The sequence below is a fragment of the Cervus canadensis genome, chromosome 18 (assembly GCF_019320065.1).
Source record: "Cervus canadensis isolate Bull #8, Minnesota chromosome 18, ASM1932006v1, whole genome shotgun sequence".
In the NCBI taxonomy this organism is placed as follows: Eukaryota; Metazoa; Chordata; class Mammalia; order Artiodactyla; family Cervidae; genus Cervus; species Cervus canadensis.
In genome coordinates, this window is record NC_057403.1 from 16,076,519 (window position 1) to 16,096,893 (window position 20,375).

At 60.7% G+C, this 20,375-nt stretch overlaps 1 protein-coding gene across 1 annotated transcript; it reads left to right on the top strand.

Moving 5' to 3' along the window:
• The first annotated feature begins 812 nt into the window (after positions 1-812).
• On the top strand, positions 813-19,685 carry ERFL (ETS repressor factor like). Its single transcript, XM_043435068.1, has 7 exons — positions 813-874; positions 1,168-1,350; positions 14,809-14,888; positions 17,824-18,058; positions 18,401-18,596; positions 18,690-18,807; positions 19,237-19,685. The coding sequence occupies exons 2-7, from the start codon at positions 1,316-1,318 to the stop codon at positions 19,683-19,685; spliced, it is 1,113 nt and encodes a 370-aa protein (XP_043291003.1). The 5' UTR covers positions 813-874; positions 1,168-1,315.
• The last annotated feature ends 690 nt before the right edge of the window (positions 19,686-20,375 follow it).

The following is a 20,375-nucleotide window of genomic DNA, read 5'->3' on the forward strand; positions in this document are numbered from 1 at the left end:
TAACATACCATCAGCTGAGTTCTCTCCTCCCAGAAGGTGTTCTTTCTTTTTTCCTAGGTGTCCCTTTGCTCATTTCATAGTCATTAAATGCGTTCCAGTTGGTGTTCTTGATGCTTTGACAGTGTTCTAGCTTTCTCAAAGGGTGTATATGCACCTGAAGGGTGTTGTCTCTCTCTCAAAGGGCTTCCCATACAGATGAGAAATCCTACCCCCAGAGGGTATTTCAGAATCTCCTCTGTAGCACTCAGAGCCACCTGCTGTGAAGTTGCCCCAGAAGACGCTCTCTACGGTCTGGTGGGGGTCACAGACACCCCAAAGATACAGGTCCAGCTGGTGAGCATTCTTCAAGGATGCTATGTACAGTCTGGGTTGTTTTAGACACCCAAGGAGGTTGGTTTTCCGGAAGGCGGGGGGTCTCAAGTTCAGCTTAATGATGGGGAAGAGACAGTGGAGGCAGGGGCTTCCTGCTGTCCTCTTGAGAGTGCTATGCTATGTACAGACAAGGGAAGGAGTTCTCATTTTCTGGCCAAATGTTTAGTATTTTCAGGATGATTATTTGGAAGTGCTAATGTCCAGAGCTAGGGTGTTTATTTGGAGACTGGCATGGTGCCCATGTCCCTGTGTAACTCTAGCATGTAGTTGACATAATTGCCCCATTTTGCAGATGAGAAAACTGAGACCATGGGATGTTTAGTGACTTGTCCAAGTGAGGAGTGGTGAAGGGGGGTGTGGTGGAGCTGGAGCCCGTCTGGAGCCTTCTTCGTCCCTTCAGCACGTTGGCATTGGCACCTGGGGGTCAGTGGGGCAGGGGAGAGCCTCACAGAGTTGTCCTGGCCTCCTGTCTTGCCCCACCCACCTTCCCCTCTGGAGGCAGGTAACTCCAGGGGTGATCCCCTGAGCGGGTAGAGCATGGCCCTGGGGTGGGAGAGAAAAGTGGGGGAAAGAAGTGGCAAGGGGGAGAGGGGAAGGAGAAGGGGTGAGAAGTGGGCAAGAGAGGGAAAAGGAGAGTGGACAGTGGACAGTAGAGTCAGGCTGGGCCAGGGCACCTGAGTGGGGGCTGAATTCTGGGGTGGGCTGGGGTGACAGGGGGCTCCTCTCAGGGCCCAGAGGCCAGTGGCTATTTCCTTGTTATTTCAATGAGAGCAGATCCCTTGTCTGTCACTGCAGGTGTGTGTGTGTGTACAGGGCCTCAGTGACCCTGTGACCACGTGTCCATGTGAAGGGGAGTGTCAGTGTGCCTGACCTGGGTTCTGTCTGTCCACATGCCCTGGGCTCGTGTGTCAGAGGGTGTGCGTCAGGACCGGAGTGTAGCCGTATGTCACCATGGACCTGCGTGTGTCCAGTCTGCAGGTCAGTGGGTGAGGGAGCGGCAGTGGGGCAGGGTGGGTCTGTGTGTGCAGCTGTGTCCATCTGTTTGTGTATGTGTGTGTGTGTCTACTATAGCTGTGTGTCCATGTGCCCACAGGCCGTGTCCCCTGTGTGTCTTCGCGCTGTTAGTGTATCGGTGTGTCCCTATGTCTGTGTGTCTGCTACCCAGACTGTGTGCGTTTCAGCCGCGTCCGAGTCCAGTTCCGCGTGTCCAGCAGGGGTCCTGGCCACCGTAGTTGCCACCTCCATCTCTCACGCCCGTCCGTTTGTCCGCCTGTCCTCCTCGGGAGGGGCGGAGCAGGGAGCGGAGGGGAAAGGAGAGGAGAGGGGGTCTCCACCTCTCCACCCACCCCCGCCCCCCGCCCCCACTCCCTCGGTCCCGGGATCGAACCTTATTTAGAGTCGCGATTCGACATCTGTTTTCAAATTTGATCAGCTCTGAACTTTATTTTCCGAGTTTGAGGAAAATTATATTCCATCGATCGCGCTCCCGCCCCCTCCCCCGCACCGCCCGCCGCCGCCGCCGCCTCCATATATCTGCGCGCGGAGCCGGGCCGGGCGGCCGCGAGGGCGGGAGGCGCGCGGTGCGCGCGGAGGAGCAGCGGGAGGAGGAGCGGGAGGAGGCGCCCGCGGCCGGCCGCCCCCGCGCCCCCCGCCCCGGCCCTGCTGCCCCGCGCCTGGCTCGCGGAGCCGCTGTCCGCCCGGAGCTCCGTCCCCAGCTTCCCGCGTCTCCATCTCTCTTGGCGCGTCTCCGTGTCGGGGTCTCTCTCTGCATCTCCCTGTCTCTGCTTAGCTCCCGTCTCTCTGTCTCCGGACATCTCTCGGTGTCCGGGTCTCTCAGTGACTCTCGCTCCCTGCTCCCGCCCTCTCTGGCTCCGTCCCCTCCTCGGGGGCTCTGGGCATCTCCCCCCACCCCCGCCCCCGCCCCGGTGCCCCCTCCCCAGAACGCCGCGGGGGCCATGGCTGCGGGATCCGAACTTTAAACTCTTCTCCCCGGACCTGTGCGGATGCGCAAATCCCGGAAAGTGAGTGAGCGCCGCGGCCGGCACAGGGGCGGGGATGGGGGGCGGGGATTCCTGCCCGGGGCGGGGGCCTGGCCGCGGGAGGTGCTCCCGAGAGAGCTGGGCTCCCCAAGCTGGGGGCGGGGAGGCGGGTGGGGTCTCCTACCGGGAGGTGGGGGCGGGTGGGGCTGCGTCGGACTCCCGGGAGGAGGGAGGGGCCGAGGGCTGGAGGTGCGCCCTCGGGGCAGGGGTCCAAGGACAGGGGCGCGGGGAGTGTGGAGAGCGCGGTAGACCGCGCCGTAAGAGCGCACGCTGGCGGCCAGACGTGAGGGCGGGTCTGGACTTAGGGGCGAGAGTCGAGGGTGTAGAGAGCAAGGCTGAGGGCTTGAAATTTGGGACCTAGGGGCTCGGAGCCAAGAGACTGGATATTGGGGATGAAGAGCTGTTTGGGGTTGGGGATCAGGACTAGGGGTGTGGATATCTGGAGATGGGGTCCGCATGGGGGTTGGGTTTGGGGGGCTGGGAGGTCTGGATTTGAAGCTAGAGTTCAGAGCTGAGGATCTGCAAATTTGGCCCTCGATATTTGGGGTCTGGATATTTGGTGTGAGAGGTCCCAGGGGCTGTGGGGAGGATATTTGAGCCAAGTTTGGGGTCTGCATACTTCCCGGCTGGGAGTGCAGGCCTGGCCTTGACCTTTGGGGGGGCCATGTCCTGGGGACAGGTGGCCTAGTGCCACATGCCTTTTCTGTCCCAGTCATTCCACAGCTGTCCCGGGACCATGCTGGGCCACCTCTGACATCTCTTTTCTGGCGGGGTCTCTCCTCACTGACTCTCTGTCCCTGTCTCTTCCAGGATCTCTGTGTCCATCTCTAATTCTCCCAGACTTGTCTCTCTGTCTCTTTTTGTCTCTCTGTCTCTGCCTCTCACAGCATCTGTCTCTACCTCTTTGGGTCCAACTCTTAGACCATCTCTCAGAATCTCTGTGACTATCTCTGCCCTTCCCCTATCTTTCTCAGCATCTCTCTGCTTCTGTCTCTCACTGTCTCTCTGTCTCTGTCTCTCCCAGTGTCTCTGTCTCTGTCTCCCCCTCGCTGGTTTCCGCTCAGATTAAGCCGGGGACCTAATTCCAGGCCCAGGATCGAATTTTCTGGCAACAAAGGGAAATAGCGAATCGATCGGTCGCTCCGGAGATTAAGAGACAAGCGGCGCGCGGATCTATCACGGCTAAACGGCCCCCCCTCCCGCTCCCCCCGCCCGGCCGGCCCGCCGAGGCCCAGACGCGCTCCGCATCGCCAAGCAGCCTCTGGAGCCCAGGCTGCCGGCAGGCCGAGCCCAGAGCTAACTGCGTGCCCTGCCGCGGGCCAGAGCCTGGGGAGGGATCCGCGAGCTCAGCCGGCCCCTGGGGAGGCGGGGAGGGGGTAGTGAGTGAAACGGAAGCCACAAACCACCCCAAAGAGCCATGCCGCACACACCTGTGGCCCCAGGTAACATCTTTCACCCACACCTGCCTATCAACACACCTGTCACATCGGTGTCCCACATCTGGACCTCCAGGTAACATTCGACTCTTTACACCTGTGCCCTGCAGGTAATCCCTGTCCTCCGCACCTGTTCCCTTCATCCACACCCCCCTCCAGGTGTCATCTGTTTCCTCTCACCTGCCCCCCCCAGGTAACACTTGTCCCTTGAAGAAACCTGTCCCAAAGATGCCCATGATCAAGCTTACCTGCACCTCCAGGTAACATGTTCTCCAAACTTTGCCCTTTCCACGTGAATCCAGGCATGTCTCATTTCAGACCACGTTATTCCCTCTCTACCTGCAGCTGCACCACCCCCACCTCCCCCGGAAAGCCCGAGACGCACTTGTTTCTCACACGTCTGTATTTCTTCATCTCTGTCTCCTTCAGGCAGTACCTGTCCAGCACGTCTTACCTCACTCTATCTCACGCAGTCCCTTCCTTTACACATAAACACTCACACTCAACACAGGAGCATCCTTCTTCTCTGACCTCAGGCCGTGCCTGCCCCCCTCTCTTCCCCACCCCCGGCTCTCACCCATACCTCTCCCTTATAATGCTGACCTTGTCCACCCTCACGCTGGTCCTTCCAGAAGAACCTCCTACGCCCCTGTCACTTGAGAAATGCATCTTCTTCATGGCACTCCCTGCCTGCACCTAACTCCCTCACACTCTTCCTCACGTCTCCCATCATTTCACGTAAGTACACCTGCTTCCAAGGCTTCCTCCATACCTGTCACTTCAGGTAACTCATCCCAGACAAGAGCGCATGCGCCACCTTCACGTGTCTGCTAGCCACCCCCCCATGGCTCACACATGCAGTGGCCCCCAGGTATCGGGGTAGCCATCTTTCTTGGGTCCCTCCCCTGCCATGGCTCCTTCAAGCCCATGTCCACATGCACGCTTGCTGTCCTCGCTGTCTCTCTGGGTCTCCCAAGGTGCAGCTTCATGCTGGCATGCCTTTGGGCCAGGAATCTGTCCTGGTTGACAGGTACCTGCCTCACCTGTATACCTGTCCCTGCAGGTATGACTTATCTGCCTCTCTTCTTTCCCCACATACCTAAAGTTCCACGTTCCTCACTTCTTTTTCCTTTCCTCACAAGGTTATACCAATATCTCCACATACCTGCCTGTTGCTCACCTGTCTACCGCAGGCATCACCTGCTCCGGTACCACGTCCACTCATTTCTTCAAGCAAACAGGTACTGAGCCCTCCACACACCCTCTCCTTAGTCTCTCTCTGCTTTACATCTCTTCATCCAGGTCTCTGCCAAACCACTGGACTCCCCAGCCTGTCCCCAAAGGGATTCCTGCTTCTGCCCCACAGATGCACGCCTGACTCCCAACACTCTCGCCTTCTCCCCAACTCACCACATCCACTGTGGCCCTCGTTCCTTCATAGCTTCTTCAAACACTGTGTACCCACCCCGTCCCTCTCAACCACCTGCTCATACAACCTGTCGCCCCTGCCCCTCTAGAGCCTAACCTTCAGATCTCTCACACCTGTCTCCAGCCCACTCCCCTCTGGAACGACCTGTCCCTTTTCCCAGAACGTGTCACCAGCCGTCTATCTCCTCAGGGGAATACCTTTCTCGGTGAGCACAAGTAACACCTGTAGCATTTGTTAAAAACGTGTAACACCTGTTCTCGGCCATCCACACACCTACCTGCTGCGGCATGCAGAAGCGCTTAAGTCAGGGGTCCTTAGGTTGCACGGGCAGAGGAACCATCTGGAGGGCTTGTGGGACCACAGAGACCTGGGTCTCACCGCAGAGACCCTGGTGCAGCAGGTCTGGGGAGGAGCCTGACGCTCTGCATTTCTAGCAAGCTCCAAGTCGTGCAGCTGCTGCTGCTGGTCCACGGACCACTCTCTGAGGAGCACCTGCTCATAACGTGTGCGTGGCCACTGCTTATTAAACACCCATCTCTGCGACAGACGGTGTCTTCTGTTCTTCATATCCCTTGTCTCATTTCATCTTCATGAGACCCTTGGGAGGGAGGCACTTATCTTATCCCTTATTCCCATTTTGCAGAGAAGGAAACTGAGTTCAGAGAAATGAAGTCATTTCTGGACTTGGAAGCTGGTAGCTACTGGAGATTTGCATCAATCTGAGGCCATCTGACTGCAAGCTTCCAAGTGTCCCTGTCCCCCACACCTGCCCATCAGGTGACCACCTTCCTCCACAGACACATCTGTCCACCTCATCACTTTGGCATCATTTGTTTGCCCATCACCTGCCAGCTCTGCTACATCCCACGTTCTACCTCCACTCCTGTCCTTGGATACCCTCCCTACCTGCTGGCACACCTGTCTCTCTGACGGTGACTGCCCCCGGCCAAGCTTGTCATCCGCCTCCTGGTTCCCACCTGCCCCCCGCCAAGCGAGCACAGCCTCCTGCCACACACCTGTCTCCTCACATACACCTTGGTCTCTGGTTCCTGGCTCCTGTTTCCTATCCCCCCACCTGTCTTTTATCCCCTCTGTCTGTCTCCATCTCTGTTCCATCTTCCCATCCCCCTTTGCTTGTCCCTGAATCTCTTTTCCTCCCTCCCTGTCTTTGTTCTCTGTTTTCCTCCATTTCTGTCTCTCTCAGGGTCTCTGTATCCCTCCCTATCTCTTTATAGCGCTCTGACTCTCTGTCTGCGTCCTGCATTCTCTGTCTCTGTCTCATTCTCTGTCACCTCTCTCCTCTTCTGTCTCTGCCCCTTGCCCTCTCCACTGACAGTGGAAATCTTAGGGAGACTTCAAGTCATACTGATCTGCATTTGAGTCCAGACATCACCGCTCACCCCTGTGGGACTTTGGCCAAGTTACTGCCCCTGTCGGAGCCTCAGTTTCTGCATCTGTGAAATGGGCATCATGGCAGCTGCTACCTCCCAGGTCATAGTGTGGATGAGAGACTGAAGGAAGCCCCAGGATGCAGGCAGTGGGAAGCGGGGGGCACAGATAGGGGCTGACCTTCCCTCCATGGGTCCCTCTCTGTTCCTGTCTCTTTCCCAGGGCTGCAGCCCCTCCCGGCTGTCAGTGGAAGCATGTGTGTGGTGGGGGGATTGGAGAGAGAGGTGGGCAGAAGTATCCCGGCCGGCCGAGGCCTGGGCATGGGACCCGGTGTGGGGCTGGGGACAGGGATCGATCCGCCTCGGCGGCAGTGCGCGGGCCAGGATTGCATCTTGTCACAATAATTTATTGCTCTCATCCCGTCTGATCGATGGCGCTGAATTAGCACCGTGCGATGCCCCTGGAGCCCCGAGCCTCCCCCAGTCCAGCCGGACCCTGGCCCTTCTCTGGCCCTTGTGGGATCCCTGAAGCCCAGGCATCCGGTTCCAGCTGGCCCAGGCCCTACGCCTGGCTCCAACACAGGGGTCCTGCCCTCGGTGCCCCACCTCTCTGCCCCCTCGCCCTGGGTCTTGCCTCCCCACCTCCACTGCTGTCCATGGGTCTCTGCCTTTCTGTTCCTTGACTCACACCATCCCTCTGTTTCCCTGCCTTGCTCCCTGTAGCCTGAATTCCCTTCCAACAGTATTTGCTGAGCACATACTTGGTGCCAAGCCCCGTGAGCAGGACACACAGCCTCCCCGCCCTTCGGCCAGTGCAGTCCAGAGGGGCTCCCATGGTCTCGTGGCTCCTAGGACTAGCTGGTCACCCTCGCCTTCAGTGTCCTGTCCCTCCACCCCCTCCCCAGCACCCCCACCACGTCACAGTCATCGCCACTGTCTCTGACACAGAGCCCGGAGGCCAGAGGATCCAGCAGTGGCGGGGGGGGCAGGGCAGGTGGTGCAGGGCCTGGGGGTGTAAGGATGAGACTGGGATTCAGCCGGGGGAGTTGAGGACCAGCTTGGGAAGAGAACCCCAGCTCCACTGGGGTTCAGGTGAACGCAGGGGCTGGAGTTGGAGTTGGGGTTGGGGCGGGGTGGTGGTGAGGAGGAGGAGGAGGGGACAGGCTTTGGAGTTGGGGTGGCAGCCAGGAACTAGATCAGGACCCCTCCCCGACACTGGTCCCTTCTCCCAAGACTGCACAAGAGCCCAGGTGGGCGTTGAGGTGGCCGTGAACCCACACTTGGGCTCTGCCTGTGCCAGCGGGACTCTGACTTTCCCCACCATTGCTCCGGCCTCGGGCCCTGCAGCCCCCCTCATCCACTCCTGTACCTCTGCCCTAATCCCTCAATTTTCCGCATCTCTGCCCCCTCCTCTCCTTTCTCCCTGACCCGGGGACTCTGCTCCCAGCAGCTCTCTCCCCGTGACCTCCAGCTCTAATTCACTTTGTGAAGCCTCTCTCGGACCCACTGCTCTTTCCCGGGTCTCCCTAACTTGGGTCTCCCGCCCCGGCTCTGGTCTCTGTCAGTCTCTCCCTGTGTCTCGCTCCCTGTCTGTCTTTGTGAGACTCTCTCTGGCCTCCCGTCTTCTCTGCGTCTCTCCTGTCCCTGTTCCAGTCTGTTTCCCCGCTCTGGGCTGCTCCCCACTTCTCTCCCATATCTCCCTCTCCCCATCGCTGTCTCTGTCTCTCTCCCTCTGCGGGTGTCTCTCAGTCCCCCCCAGCCCTGCGCTGGCTCCATCTCTCTGGGTCCATCTGCGGTTGCGCCTCCCTCCCTCTCCCTTCCCCCAGCGCTGTTTGGTAGGCGGGGTGCGTGGCACTGCGGCTCCCACCTCCCGGGGGACGCTCCCTCGCCACCCCCCCTTCCTGACACCGTTCGGAGCGCTGGCCGCAGCCCCAGGGACATCCGTGCAGAGACTGGAACTCAGGGGGAGAGACCGAGACCTAGAGAGACACACTCCACCCCAGAGATGCCAGCTAGAGGGAGAGACAGTGTGAGGGTGGGTCTGAGGTCTCCGTTCCTGCCCTGGCTTCGTGCCTCCCAAGCACCCCACACCCACCTTCTCCAGGCTGGAAGCTGGTGCCCCGTCTGTCTGCCAAACTGTCCCTCCGTCTTGCACAGTCAGCCTGGGCAGAGGTTCCTGGGGGCGTGTGCGCGCCTGTGTGTGCGTGTGTGCATGTGTGCAAGCTGTCTGGACCGTGTGTGTCTGTGGTGTGTGTGATACTTTGGGGGGGGGCTTGGCTGCCTTTTCATGGGACTGTGTGACCTGTGTTACAGCACTTGTAAACGTGGCGTGTGGAGAGGTGTGTGTTCCTGGGCAGTGACTAAGTGTGGGTGCGTGACACCCTGGGGTCGCATTAAACCCCGCGTGTCGTGTTTATGCCCACATGTGTGACCGGGGTGTGATGCTCAGCTGTCTGCCCCCAAAACTCTGGAGCTGTGCCGTGTTTGGAGGTTCTGGGTCAGGTGGCCACATGGCGTGTCTGAGTGGCCGGGAAAGGACATGTCTGAGGGCCAGGAGACCAGGAGGCTTAATAGCCCCAGGGAGACGGGGTGGAAAGACCGAGAGTGCCAGCATGGTGGGACCCCAGGAGCCAGGCTGGTGAGTGTGGGTATGAGGAACACAGCACAGGGGCAGCTGTGGACACGGTCCCCAAGCCCCCCCCCGAGCTGCTGCATCAGACTGGCTGTGTGTGGCGGTGCCTTTGTGTGCAGGGGTGCTGTTGTGTGTCTGAGACTGTGGGCTGGTGTCTGAGTCTGGGATCAGGCGTGGACAGGCTGTGTGTGCATGTGTGTGGTCATCTGGGGAGCTAGATAAGGAGTATCAGTTCATGACAGTTAAATGAACGAGACTGTGTGTGGCCAGCCCTGAGGGGTGTGGAAGGCTGCGTGTGTCTGTGGTTGTGTATTCGTGTGAGACTGGTGGTGTACCTGTGCATCCCTTGTGTAAACTGATGCTCAGCGATGTGTGGGGCTGGGTCTCTGATGTCGTGTGAGCATCAGCCTGGGGATGGGATCACTGTGTGTGTCACAGGTGCTGGTGTGTTTCCGCCCCTGTGTTTCCTCTGGGGATGAGCCAGGTCTCAAACGAGCTGGGCGGTTGTGGAGATGACAGTGTGTGGCCTTGACAGAAGTAGAGACAGTGGTGTGTGTGTTTGTGTGTGTGTGTACACACACAAGGACACCATTTGGTGGATGTGGGTGGGGGTAGAATGGGTGACCTTGGGTTGGGAGTGGGGGCAAGGCCAGGCAGGAGAGCCCCTATCACCTTCCTGACCCCTTCCTTCCCGGGATAGCCTCCTTGGTACCTGTGATGGGAGGTCCTGGGGCCCAGGTTTGTGTCCCCATGGATGTGGAATGGTCTGTACAGACAGGCGTGCTGGGAGTGTGTGTTAACATAGTGTATGAGAGCAGGTAGCCGGCTGTGTGCTCCCTGTTTGGACAGTGTGTGTGTACGTGTGCTGTGTGTGAAGGGTGCCTAGTCGTGTGTGTCCAGAGAGAGTGTGTGTGCATGCACAGGGGTCTACTGTGTCTGCTGTGTGCACAGGTGTGTCCTACATGGGTATGTGGTATATGGAGGCGTGTGTACCAGGCTGGGTGCAGATGGAGCACCAAGGGGTGTGTGTGTGTGTGTGTGTGTGTATCTGTGTGTCCGAGTGTGATGTGTGTGCCTGTCAGTGTGTGTGTGTATGCATGCGTGCGGGGGCCGCGGGAGAAGGGTCTTGGGCCGCGTCTCTCTCCTCTTTAGACAGAGCCCTGGAGAAGATATGAAATTTAAAAAAAAAATCAATTTTCATTCCACTTGTGCAGATTGTGTTAAGGGGAGGTGGGGGGGCTGGGTGAGGGATGAAGGGGCTGGGGTGGGGGGTGCAAGGCCTGAGGCGGCTCCCGAGGCAGCCAGAGCAGCTTAGAGAAATCAAAACAACTGGTTAAACCCCAGCCCAGGGGGCCGGGGTGGTGGTGGGGCGGCAACGAGGAGACAGAGGCAAAGAGAGATGGAGAGAGACAGAGATGCCTCGAGACAGAGACAAGAAACAGAGACACTAAGAGATGGAGATATTTGGAGATAGAGGCCGACAGACAGCTGGGGCAACAAAGACAGAGGGAGAGACCCACTGCATAAGCAGGCCTGGTTCAGTGCCCGCCTCACACACGTCCAGGCTGGGGGTGTCCACAGATGAGTGGACGGACAGACGGCTGGACAGATGGTGGCAGGAACATTGGGACCCCAGAGTGGGGTTATCTCTGAGTGCCCACTCCAGCCCACCCAGCCTCATCCAGTTGGGCTGTGGGTCTGAGTGTGGCGCTGTGTGTATGTGTGCACCGTGTGTGATGCTGGCCTGGCGATGGCTGGCTGTGTTGGTGTCATGCGTGCACCTCTGTCTCCTTGCATGATGAAGAGTGTGCACACACACGGTCTCTGGTGCTTGTCTGTGTGACTGTGCTTTCGTGTCCCTTGTGTGTGACTGGCTTGGCTGTGCTGCTGGGTGTGCCTGGGTGTGTGTGTGTGCGCACTTCTATGCTGGCACTGTGTCAGTGTGCACTTTGCAGCTTTGTGAGCTTGTATTCATGAGCCTTGGTGTGTGACGGTGTGTCTATGTAGTGTGCATCTGTCTCTAATCTATGATTGTGTGTCTTTGCTTCTGTAGGGGACTGAATCGGGGTGTGTGTTGCATATATCTGTATGTGGTTGTGTATCTGTCTGTGTGTCAATGTCTGTGACCGTGAGAGTACATGTATGTGTGTTTTGACATGGGTGTCTCTGTGGTGTGTAAGCTGGAGGTGTGTGTGCCTGGGTTGCCGTGTGGCAGGGGCTGCGTGATGGTGTTGGTTGTGGCCGTCCTGGTGTGCGTGAGCGGGTTAACATGTGCGTCACCCGTCGTTGTGATGCGTGTTGTGTGTGCCGGTGTGGCGTGTGTCATTTTGTCGAGCTGTGTCGGGGTCGTGTTGTGTGGCACTGTGGCGTGTGTGTGTCTGGGTTGCCGTGTGGGTCTGTGTAGCTCCTTGGCAGGGAAGGGAGGGAGGCAGCCTTTGCCGGCCCAGCCTGTCTCCGCACTGCTGCGCGCACACGCGCACACACACACTCGATGCCATGGCTGCGGGCGGTGGAGATGGGGGGGTGGGGGGGTGTGGAGGAAGCAAAATAAAATTAAAAATTAAAGCTTGCCCGGAGTCCCCATCCGCCCCGTGTGGACTGGTGGGGAGGGGCGGGCTTGCAGCCGCTCCGCCTCCGCAGCCACGGGGGCGGGGGGGCTGGGTGTTTGTCCATCTGTCCAGCTGTCCAGCCAGGCCCCTGCCAGGCCCACTGCCCCGGCCGGCCCCTCATGCCTTGCGCCCTCCATCGGTCGATCAGCGATCGATGGGGCCAGGGGGGCGCCAGGGGCAGGGCAAGATCAAAGGGGCCCCTAGAGACAGATGCGGGATGCTGGGACGGAAAAAGAGACGCGGAGATGGGGAGACAGAGACACCGAGACAGGGGTGGAGACCCCCAGACATAAAAACAGGGTGGTGTGGAGCCCCAGAGACGTGGGGACCCAGAGACAGAGAGACATGGGGACACGGAGATGGGGTGCCTTGGTGCCCGGACAGTCAGGGGCAGACATGCGGGGAAGGGGGCAGAACAGGAGGGGGCGGGGGCCCAACAGGACCCCGGCCGGGGGACAGAGAGGGAAGAAGTGGCAGGCAGAGACCTCGAGATGGCAGAGACGCGTGCCTGCGTGCGAGAGACGCGGGGGGAGCGTGGGAGCAGGGCCCGGAGCGCCGATCCCACGGCTCCTCGTTATAACGTGTCCGGAGGAGGCGGCGGGGAGTTGAAAGCGTCGGGAAGAGAAATCAAAACCAACACGGAAATGAGAGGGGCCAACAGGGGGTGGGGGCGGGGGGTGGTGGTGGTGTGTGTGAAGCAGGAGGGAGGGGGGCCCGGAGAGGCAGAGCGAGCCAGGGAGGTGGGGGAGAGAGAGGTGGATGGAGCGAGGTGGGGAGATGGGAGAGAAGAGAGACTGAGACGGGCCAGGCGGGCAGACAGGGGCAGAGAGACCGAGAGATGGGAGTTAGATGAGAGACGGGAGGAAAAGAGACAGATGGCGCAGAGTTCCAGAGACGAAAGACCTGGGGAGACACCAGGGAGAACAGAGAAAGGCCAGGGACAGAGAGGGACAGGCCCCGGAGGACATGGCAGGGGGTGGTCGTGGAGGACAGAGATACAGGCAGAGACTGAGTGATGGAGGGGGAGAGGCAGAGGGGGGAGACTGCTGGGTGGGGAAAGATGGGGCGAGACACCTGGGGTGACGGGAGATGAGAAAGCAGACCAGAGAGAGACAGCAAAGTGGACCAGAGATGGTGGGAGGAGACGGAGAAGGGAAGAGAGACGATGAAGAGAAAGGATGAAGAGAAAGAGAGATAGGGAGGCAGAGAAACAGAGAAAGTTGGGGAGCTGGGGGGAGAGGAGGGTATAGGAGCAGAGGAGGAGGGGCTGCCCCCAGCAGGAGCCTGGGTGCTGGGGAGGGGGCGCGATCAGAGAGGCCTCAATAGACATGGGGGCGGGGGAGGCTGGAGGCTGGGGTGAGGGTGGCCCTGGGTGGGCAACTGGGCAAGCCCGGGGTGCGGGGGAGTGGGCTGCCAAGGCTCCTCTGGTGTCCAAGGGGTGGGGTTTATGGGGGGAACGCTGTGGGTTCCTAAGGTGTGTGAGATCCTCAAGAGGCAGGGCGTGTGAGAGGGGTGGTGTGTTTAAGAGTCTGTAGAGGGGAAGGGTGGGTGGGTACCCCAGGGAGGGAGCATGAAGATAGCACATCCTCTGAGAGGTGGGGTCTGGAGGGGTGGAAGGATCTGGGGCTTGGGGTGTCCTGGATGGTGGGCGTCTGAGAAGAGCGGATGTCTGAGGGAGTGGGTGTCTGAGGGCGGTGGTGGTGTCAGGGTTGGTGGGGTATCAGAGGGAGAAGGGCTGACAAAAACGAACGGTGGGGAAAGGTCTGAGAGACAGGGATGAGCAGGGGATGAGCCGAGTATCTGAGAATGAGGTACCCAAGGAGAGGGGTGTCCCAGGGAGTGGGGGTCTGAGAGGGGGGACCTGTTGCAAGGCGTAGGGGGGGAAGGGGGAGAGGCAGATCCAAGGGGTGCCTGAGGGTGGACGCAGATCTAAGGGGTGGGGGTGTCTGAGGGGGGAGGCAGATCTAAGGGGAGGGGTGTCTGAGGGGGGAGGCAGATCTAAGGGGAGGGGTGTCTGAGGGGGGAGGCAGATCTAAGGGGAGGGGTGTCTGAGGGGGGAGGCAGATCTAAGGGGAGGAGGTGTTTGAGGGGAGAGGCAGACCTAAGGGGAAGGGGCTGTCTGAGGGGGGCCTTCTGCAGAGGAGGCAGGCCCAAGTGGCGAGGGTCTGAGAGGGGCAGCGGGTTTAAGGAGGGCATCTGAGGGAGCACTCCTGCGGGCGCTGGGGGCCGCTCTGTGGGGTGGGTGGGGCGGAGGGCAGGGCGGGCAGGGGCTGGGCCGGCCCCCTCCCAGCCCGTCGGAAGGCCGCCTGCCCGCCCGCCCGGTGCTGGCTGGCTCTGGGCGACAGATGAGAGCGCGGGGCGGTGCTCGAGCTGGACCAGCCAGCCCGGGGGCCAGCCGCGCGGGGTGGAGGTGGGGGCACAGAGGTGGGGAGCGGGACAGACCGGGGACAGCCACAGAGGGAGACCGAGGGAGAGCCCGGGACACAGAGACGGACCCGGAGAGGTCAGGCGCGAGGCGAGGGATGGAGAGACAGCGGCAGAGACGGTGCGGGGCGGTGCGGGGCGCGAGTGTGAGCCGGGAGTGTGAGTGAGTGAGTGGCGAGGAGCGCGGAGGGAGGCTGGGGGCCCGTGGTTAGTGGTGAGGCACAGAGGAAGGGGAGGCTGCCAGGAGGACGGGCCGGGAGGGAAGGACCGGGCGCGGGACTGGGAATGACGGGGACCAGCGGGCAGAGGGGCACCTGTAGGGGAAGGAGGGGGGGCAGGATGCGAGGATGAGGGCGGCTGGGGCCTGGGTGGGTGGAGGGGGATGTTCCCCGGCAGTGCCAGCCCCCGACTGACTTGGTCTGTCTCTCTTGCTTGCTCCATCCTGTCCTCATCCGTCTGTCTGTCTGGCCTCTCTGCAGGGCTGGCTCCACCATGGACTGTAGCTGCGTCTCCGACCTTCTCTTCGCCCCACCCGCCCTGCCGGCTCTCTGGACCCCTGGTAACTGGCCCAGACCTACCCCACCCTTTCCCCAGCCCTGGGACCTTCCCAACCCTCTGGCCCCTCCTTTCTGCACCTCTCACTGTCTTTCCTCCATCTGCCCGGGGTCTTGGTCAGAGTCGCCTGAATCCCACCCCTTAGTGAAAAACTTGGCTAAAAACTTCACAGCCAGATGTTCCTGCCACCTGCCCTGCTGGGACACGAGGGTCTTTTGGAGGACAGGTGAGGTGTGGAGGTCTGAGCGGGACAAAGATGCTGGGGCCTGAAGACCTGGGGTCTCGGCCGGCCGCAATCTGCTTCCACCCAGGACCTGCAGGCAAAGAGAAGCAGGGAGACTGGAGACAGATGGGCGCTGATGGCGCAGGGCCGGGGACGAGAGGGGGCACTAGACCAGGCGCTGGTGGACAAGTGGACAGACCGGATGACCCAGGCAGGGGGACACGGAGGCGCGGCCCAACTAGCTGGAACGGGAAAGAGGACGGCTTGCTTGGAAGTGGACACCCAGACCAGGGATGTGGAGGACAGTAAGACTTGGACGTGCATTTGAGTCCAAGTCACACACCCCGCAGATGGGCAGTGAGAGGAAGAGGTGTGTGTGTGTGTGTGTGTGTGTGTGTGTGTGTGTGTGTGTGTGTGTGTACACCACCAGACAGAGAGACGAGACAGACTCCGTGCTGGTTATTTAGGATCCCGGCGTGTGTCTCTGGGTCACCCTACAGTTTCCGGAAGAAGGGGTCGCACTGGGGAAATGTGTGTCCATCTCTTTGTTGAACTGGTTCTGCCTGCTTGTCCGTGCACGTCCGAGGTCACCTGAGTGTCTACAGACTGGGTGTGCTGTGTGTCTTTGGGACTCTGAATGTCCACAATTCCAGGCTGGGGGGGGGGGGGGAGTTGTCTGCCAGCTTGCCTCAGTAGGCAATGAGCCTTTGACTGCTTCTTCCATGGTGTGTGGCATTCTGAACCTAATGGAGGTCTTATCTTGCTGCGTTTTGGGTTGCATGGGTGGGTGGGTGGGAGGTCCCCCAGGCCTGTGTCGGGGGCTGTGTCTGTGTCTGGGGCGTGGGGCTGGTTCTTTCTGTCACTGAGTGTGGCTGCACACTGGGGGCTGTGTGTCTTGATGTGTGTGTGTGTCTGTGTGCCGAGGTTGTGGGTCCTCCTCTCTCTCATTGTGTTTGTGGGTCGGGACGTACAGCACACCCGAGAACATGCATGGAGGACAGGCCGGGTTGTGTGTCTGTGTGGTGTCATCTTCGGGATCGTTTGGGCGTGTCTGTGTGATACAGCCGCTGGGACGTGTTCCGGGTGTGGAATGGGCCAGAGAGTGTGTGTTGTTGATTCGGCTGTCTTCTTAGATGAGAAAGACCCCAGACAGAGTTGAGAGAGAAATTCTCTCTTTAGGGAGGAAACTGCCTGGCCTTCGCCAGCCTCGGGCAGACCCCGGGCAGCCTGGCTGGAACCCTGCTTCTCCTTGCCTCCCATCCCTGAAATTCTAACAAGCCAGAGAGGGCAAGGAACTGCCTTGGGACCACACCAGCAAGTGGATACCAACAATCTCCCAGCTCAGAGACGCTGCCCCCGCCACCCCAACCACCTTCCTTTCCTGCAGGGCTCTCTGCGGACTGTAGGCTAATTCTGCCTTCTGTTTTCATGCCTGGGTCTGGGGTCTCTGAGGAGGGGGACGGGGACAGAGACTGTGGCACAGGAGAAGTGGGACCCAGGGCCTGGGGCCTTGTGGGTGGGAGGTGAGATTTAAGGGTGGGCAAGCCCCTCGGTCTCCACCTAGCATCTGTATGTCTGGACACTGGGATGCAGGGCGCTCATCGGAGCTGTGGATGCTAAGAGCTGGTTGTGGGACTTCCCTGGAGGTCCAGCAGTTAGGAATCTGAGCGTCCACTGCAGGGGGCATGGGTTCAATCCCTGGTTGGGAACTAAGATCTCAGGAGGTGAAAAAAAAAGAGTTGGATGCTTGTGACGGGGGTGGGGGTTGCTGTACTGTTAGGGTGTCACGAGGGTGTGGCTGTCAGATTGACACATGCGTCTTGGTGTAGCACTCACGGTCTCCACCACATGGTGTTTCATTTGGGCCTTTGGGGTTCTGTGTGTCTCTCATCACAGTTGTGTTGTTAGCGGGTACCGGTGCTGAGGGGCCTAAGATGTGCAATCGTGTGTGTCTGGCGTGTCTCCCTCGGTGGCATGATTGTAGTGTCGTGCTCCGGCGGGAGTGTGGCTCTCTGGTACAGCCGGTGATTCCCTTGAGGGGGAGTGGATGTCTGTGTGACAGGTTGTGTGCTGTGGGCGTCTGCACACACACGTGCTCTCAGACCGACATGGCACAGAGGCAAGGGCGGGGACACAGGGAAGTGATAGGTATAAATACATGGACGGGTACGGAGGCACACGTGTACGCAGGCCCAGCCTGGATGTCCCAGGGTGAGGTCAGCCCGGGCGGTGGAGGGGTGTGGGGTGGTGAACTTTGGGGAGAGATGGACAAGGGGCAGGGAGAAGAGTGAGCAGGAATCAGGGACTGTTCAGAGTGCACAAGAGACCAGACCTCGTGGGGCAGGACCAGGCTGGGGGGCACAGGGAGAACGCAGTGGAGGGCGTGCCCTTTCCTGCAAGCCCCTCCCAGACCCTCCCCCCCAGCGTCAAGGACAGGGGAATCTGGTCCCTGCCACCCTCCGGCCCAGCTGTGCCAAGGCAGGAGATTGGGCTGCAAGTGCCAACCCAGGGCCCCTGGACGCTGAGGTCTCTCTCTCTGGACAATCTGGGGACTGGACACCAAGTGGGATGTGGAGAGTGGGCGTCGGCTCCCCAAAGATGCCTGAGGCTGCTCATCAGAGACCAGGGGTCAGGGAAGAGGGGGATGCCTCCTGGTCCCCCAAATCCCCGACTCGGCGCCCTGACCTGGGGCCGCTCTTCTGCCTCCCGTCCCCAGGCTTTGCCTTCCCGGATTGGGCCTACAAGCCGGAGTCGTCCCCCGGCTCCAGGCAGATCCAGCTGTGGCACTTTATTCTGGAGCTGCTGCAGAAAGAGGAGTACCAGGGCGTCATCGCCTGGCAGGGGGACTACGGAGAGTTTGTCATCAAGGACCCCGACGAGGTGGCTCGGCTCTGGGGCATCCGCAAGTGCAAGCCCCACATGAATTATGACAAGCTGAGCCGGGCGCTGCGGTGAGGAGGGGCTGGGGACCTCGCCCCTCTCTCCTCACTGTCCCTCTGGGGCCCTGTCCCCTGGGGGCTTTCCCTCAACTTCCTGGGGGGGCAGAATCCTTCGGGATCCCAGCGCACAGGGCTCTTCGCCTGTAGCTACCCTAAGTACCCACTTGTGAGTGAAGGACCAGAGCCCTGGGCTTTGGAGCCACACAGACCCCAGCCCCTGCCTGGCCCTGTGACTTTGGCCTCAGTTTCCCTAAGCTGTTGTGCCCTATGCTGGGTCCCAAGCAAGTGTTGGGGGCTCTGCCTTCACCTCCTGGGGTCCCACCCCCCACATCAGTGTTCTCCCTCTGCTCACAGCTACTACTACAACAAGCGGATTCTCCACAAGACCAAAGGGAAGAGGTTCACCTACAAGTTCAATTTCAGCAAGGTTGTGCTCGTCAATTACCCATTGTTGGACATGGCGGCCGCCACCACGGGCTCCCCACTCCTGCTGACCCCTGGTCCTTTTGGGGGAGCCCCTGGCCCAGATGCTCCTCCCCTCACCCCCGAAGTGAGTTTGGATCTTGGGGTCCCCAAGCCCTGAACCCCCTGGGGCAGGAACAGCCTGTCTGAGCGGTACCTATTCCCTCACCTCCCTCTCTAGACCCTGCAGACCCTGTTCTCTGCTCCACGCCTGGGAGAGCCGGGGGCCCGGGCACCCCTTTTCACCCCCGAGACAGACAAGCTGCGTCTAGACAGCCCTTTCCCATTCCTGGGCTCTGGTAAGGGCCTGGGGTCCAGGGGTGCCCCCAGGGTGGGGGCGGGGGGTGGGCAGGCATGCTGCACGTGTGTGAGGGAAGAAGGTGGGCAAAGATAGATGGAGGAGGAGCCAGGATGCAGGAAGGAGGCCCTGGGCGAGGCTGTGTGTGTGCGTGTGCATGTGTGCATGCGCGCGTGTGTCTCTGGAAGTCAGACGATGTGAGGAAGGTGAAGCAGAGAGGAGGGAAGCTATAGAAGGGGTCAAGCTGACAGCAGAGCTTTTGGGGGGCACTAAATGAATGGGAGGCAGGCAGGGGGGTGGAAATGAGGGGACCCACGTGAGGGTGGGGAGATGCCGTGTGGGAGGACGATGGGAAAAATCAGGTGTAACACGGCAGGGAGGAATGAGCCGGCCCAACTGACCCCCTCTGTGCCTGTCACCTTCTCCCCAGGTGCCACAGGCTACTCCAAGCCCCCTGGCCTGCTGGGGCACTTCGGCCGCGCCTTCCCTGAGCACCCCTGGAACTTCAGCCCGTACCTCACTGGCCCCTTCCCCAAGCTGCCCCCGCCTCTCTACCCACCACACTTCTACCCCAACCCCCTGGCCAGTTCCCTGGGCCACCTGCCTTCGGCAGGGGCAGGGGGCGGCCCCACCGCCACGCCCCTGCTGGCCGCCACCGGGGAGGGCCTGGGCCCGGAGCGTCCCGCGGGCCTGGCCGTGGCCCAGCGCCTGGCGCTGCCGGGGGCCGGGGGTCCAGAGGCCGCGCTGGGAGGGAAGGAGGACAGCGATTCGGAGCTGGAGATCACCGACGTCAGTGGCTGCAGCTCTGACAGTGACGGCGACGAGGGCCTCCCCGTGCCCCCCAAGGCCAAGGCGGGCAAAGGGGCGGTCGGCAGCTGAACTGCTGCGGGGAGATGGATTCTGCCGGGGTGGAGACCAGGGCGGCCGCCCGCGGGCCTCTTCTGTGGCCCGGTCTGTCCTTGATGTCCTGCCGGAGGCTGGGGCCGGGCACATGGCTGCCCCAGGCTTCTTCCCCAGCCCCAGACTGGGGGGTCTCACCTCCCCTCTCCAGTGAGGGGAGGAGACACGATGACCTCCAGCCTCCTCCCCAGGCTCCAGTCTGAGCGGGGGGTGGTCCCCGCCTGACGCCCCCCTCCTGAAGTGCAATATGGCGCCCAGCCTCCCCCCACCCACCTGCCCCTGTGCTGTGACCTGAGTGTTCGTGTGGCCCCAGTGCTGACGCCCGCCTCCCACCCTTCCCCACAGGCCCCCTGGGGACAGGGAGCTCAGAGCAATAAACCCGCCCCCAGCCCCCACCCAGGAGGGCCCCCCTCCCCCCGGCCCCCATCAGCCACCCCCAGAGATTTACTACAAAAATAAACGAACGGAAAGAAGTGTGAGATGCTGGATGCCCAGCATCGGCATAGGTGACCAAAGAGGCTTGGGGGTGGGGGCTGCGAGAGGTGTGTGTGTTGGGGGGGGCGGGCAGCCCTGGGGAGTCAACGTTAAGACATGGGACTGGATGAACGCAGAGGCGATGCAGTGGGACAGACGGAGGAAGCAATGCCAGACAGTCTTGGGGGGGTTTCC

Excerpts from the sequence above, each read along its gene's own strand:
- ERFL (XM_043435068.1), top strand. The coding sequence starts at position 1,316 with ATGTCACCATGGACCTGCGTGTGTCCAGTCTGCAG. Across the intron at positions 18,059-18,400 it reads AAGCTGAGCCGGGCGCTGCG|CTACTACTACAACAAGCGGA; the intron begins GTGAGGAGGGGC and ends CTCTGCTCACAG. Across the intron at positions 18,808-19,236 it reads TTTCCCATTCCTGGGCTCTG|GTGCCACAGGCTACTCCAAG; the intron begins GTAAGGGCCTGG and ends CCTTCTCCCCAG.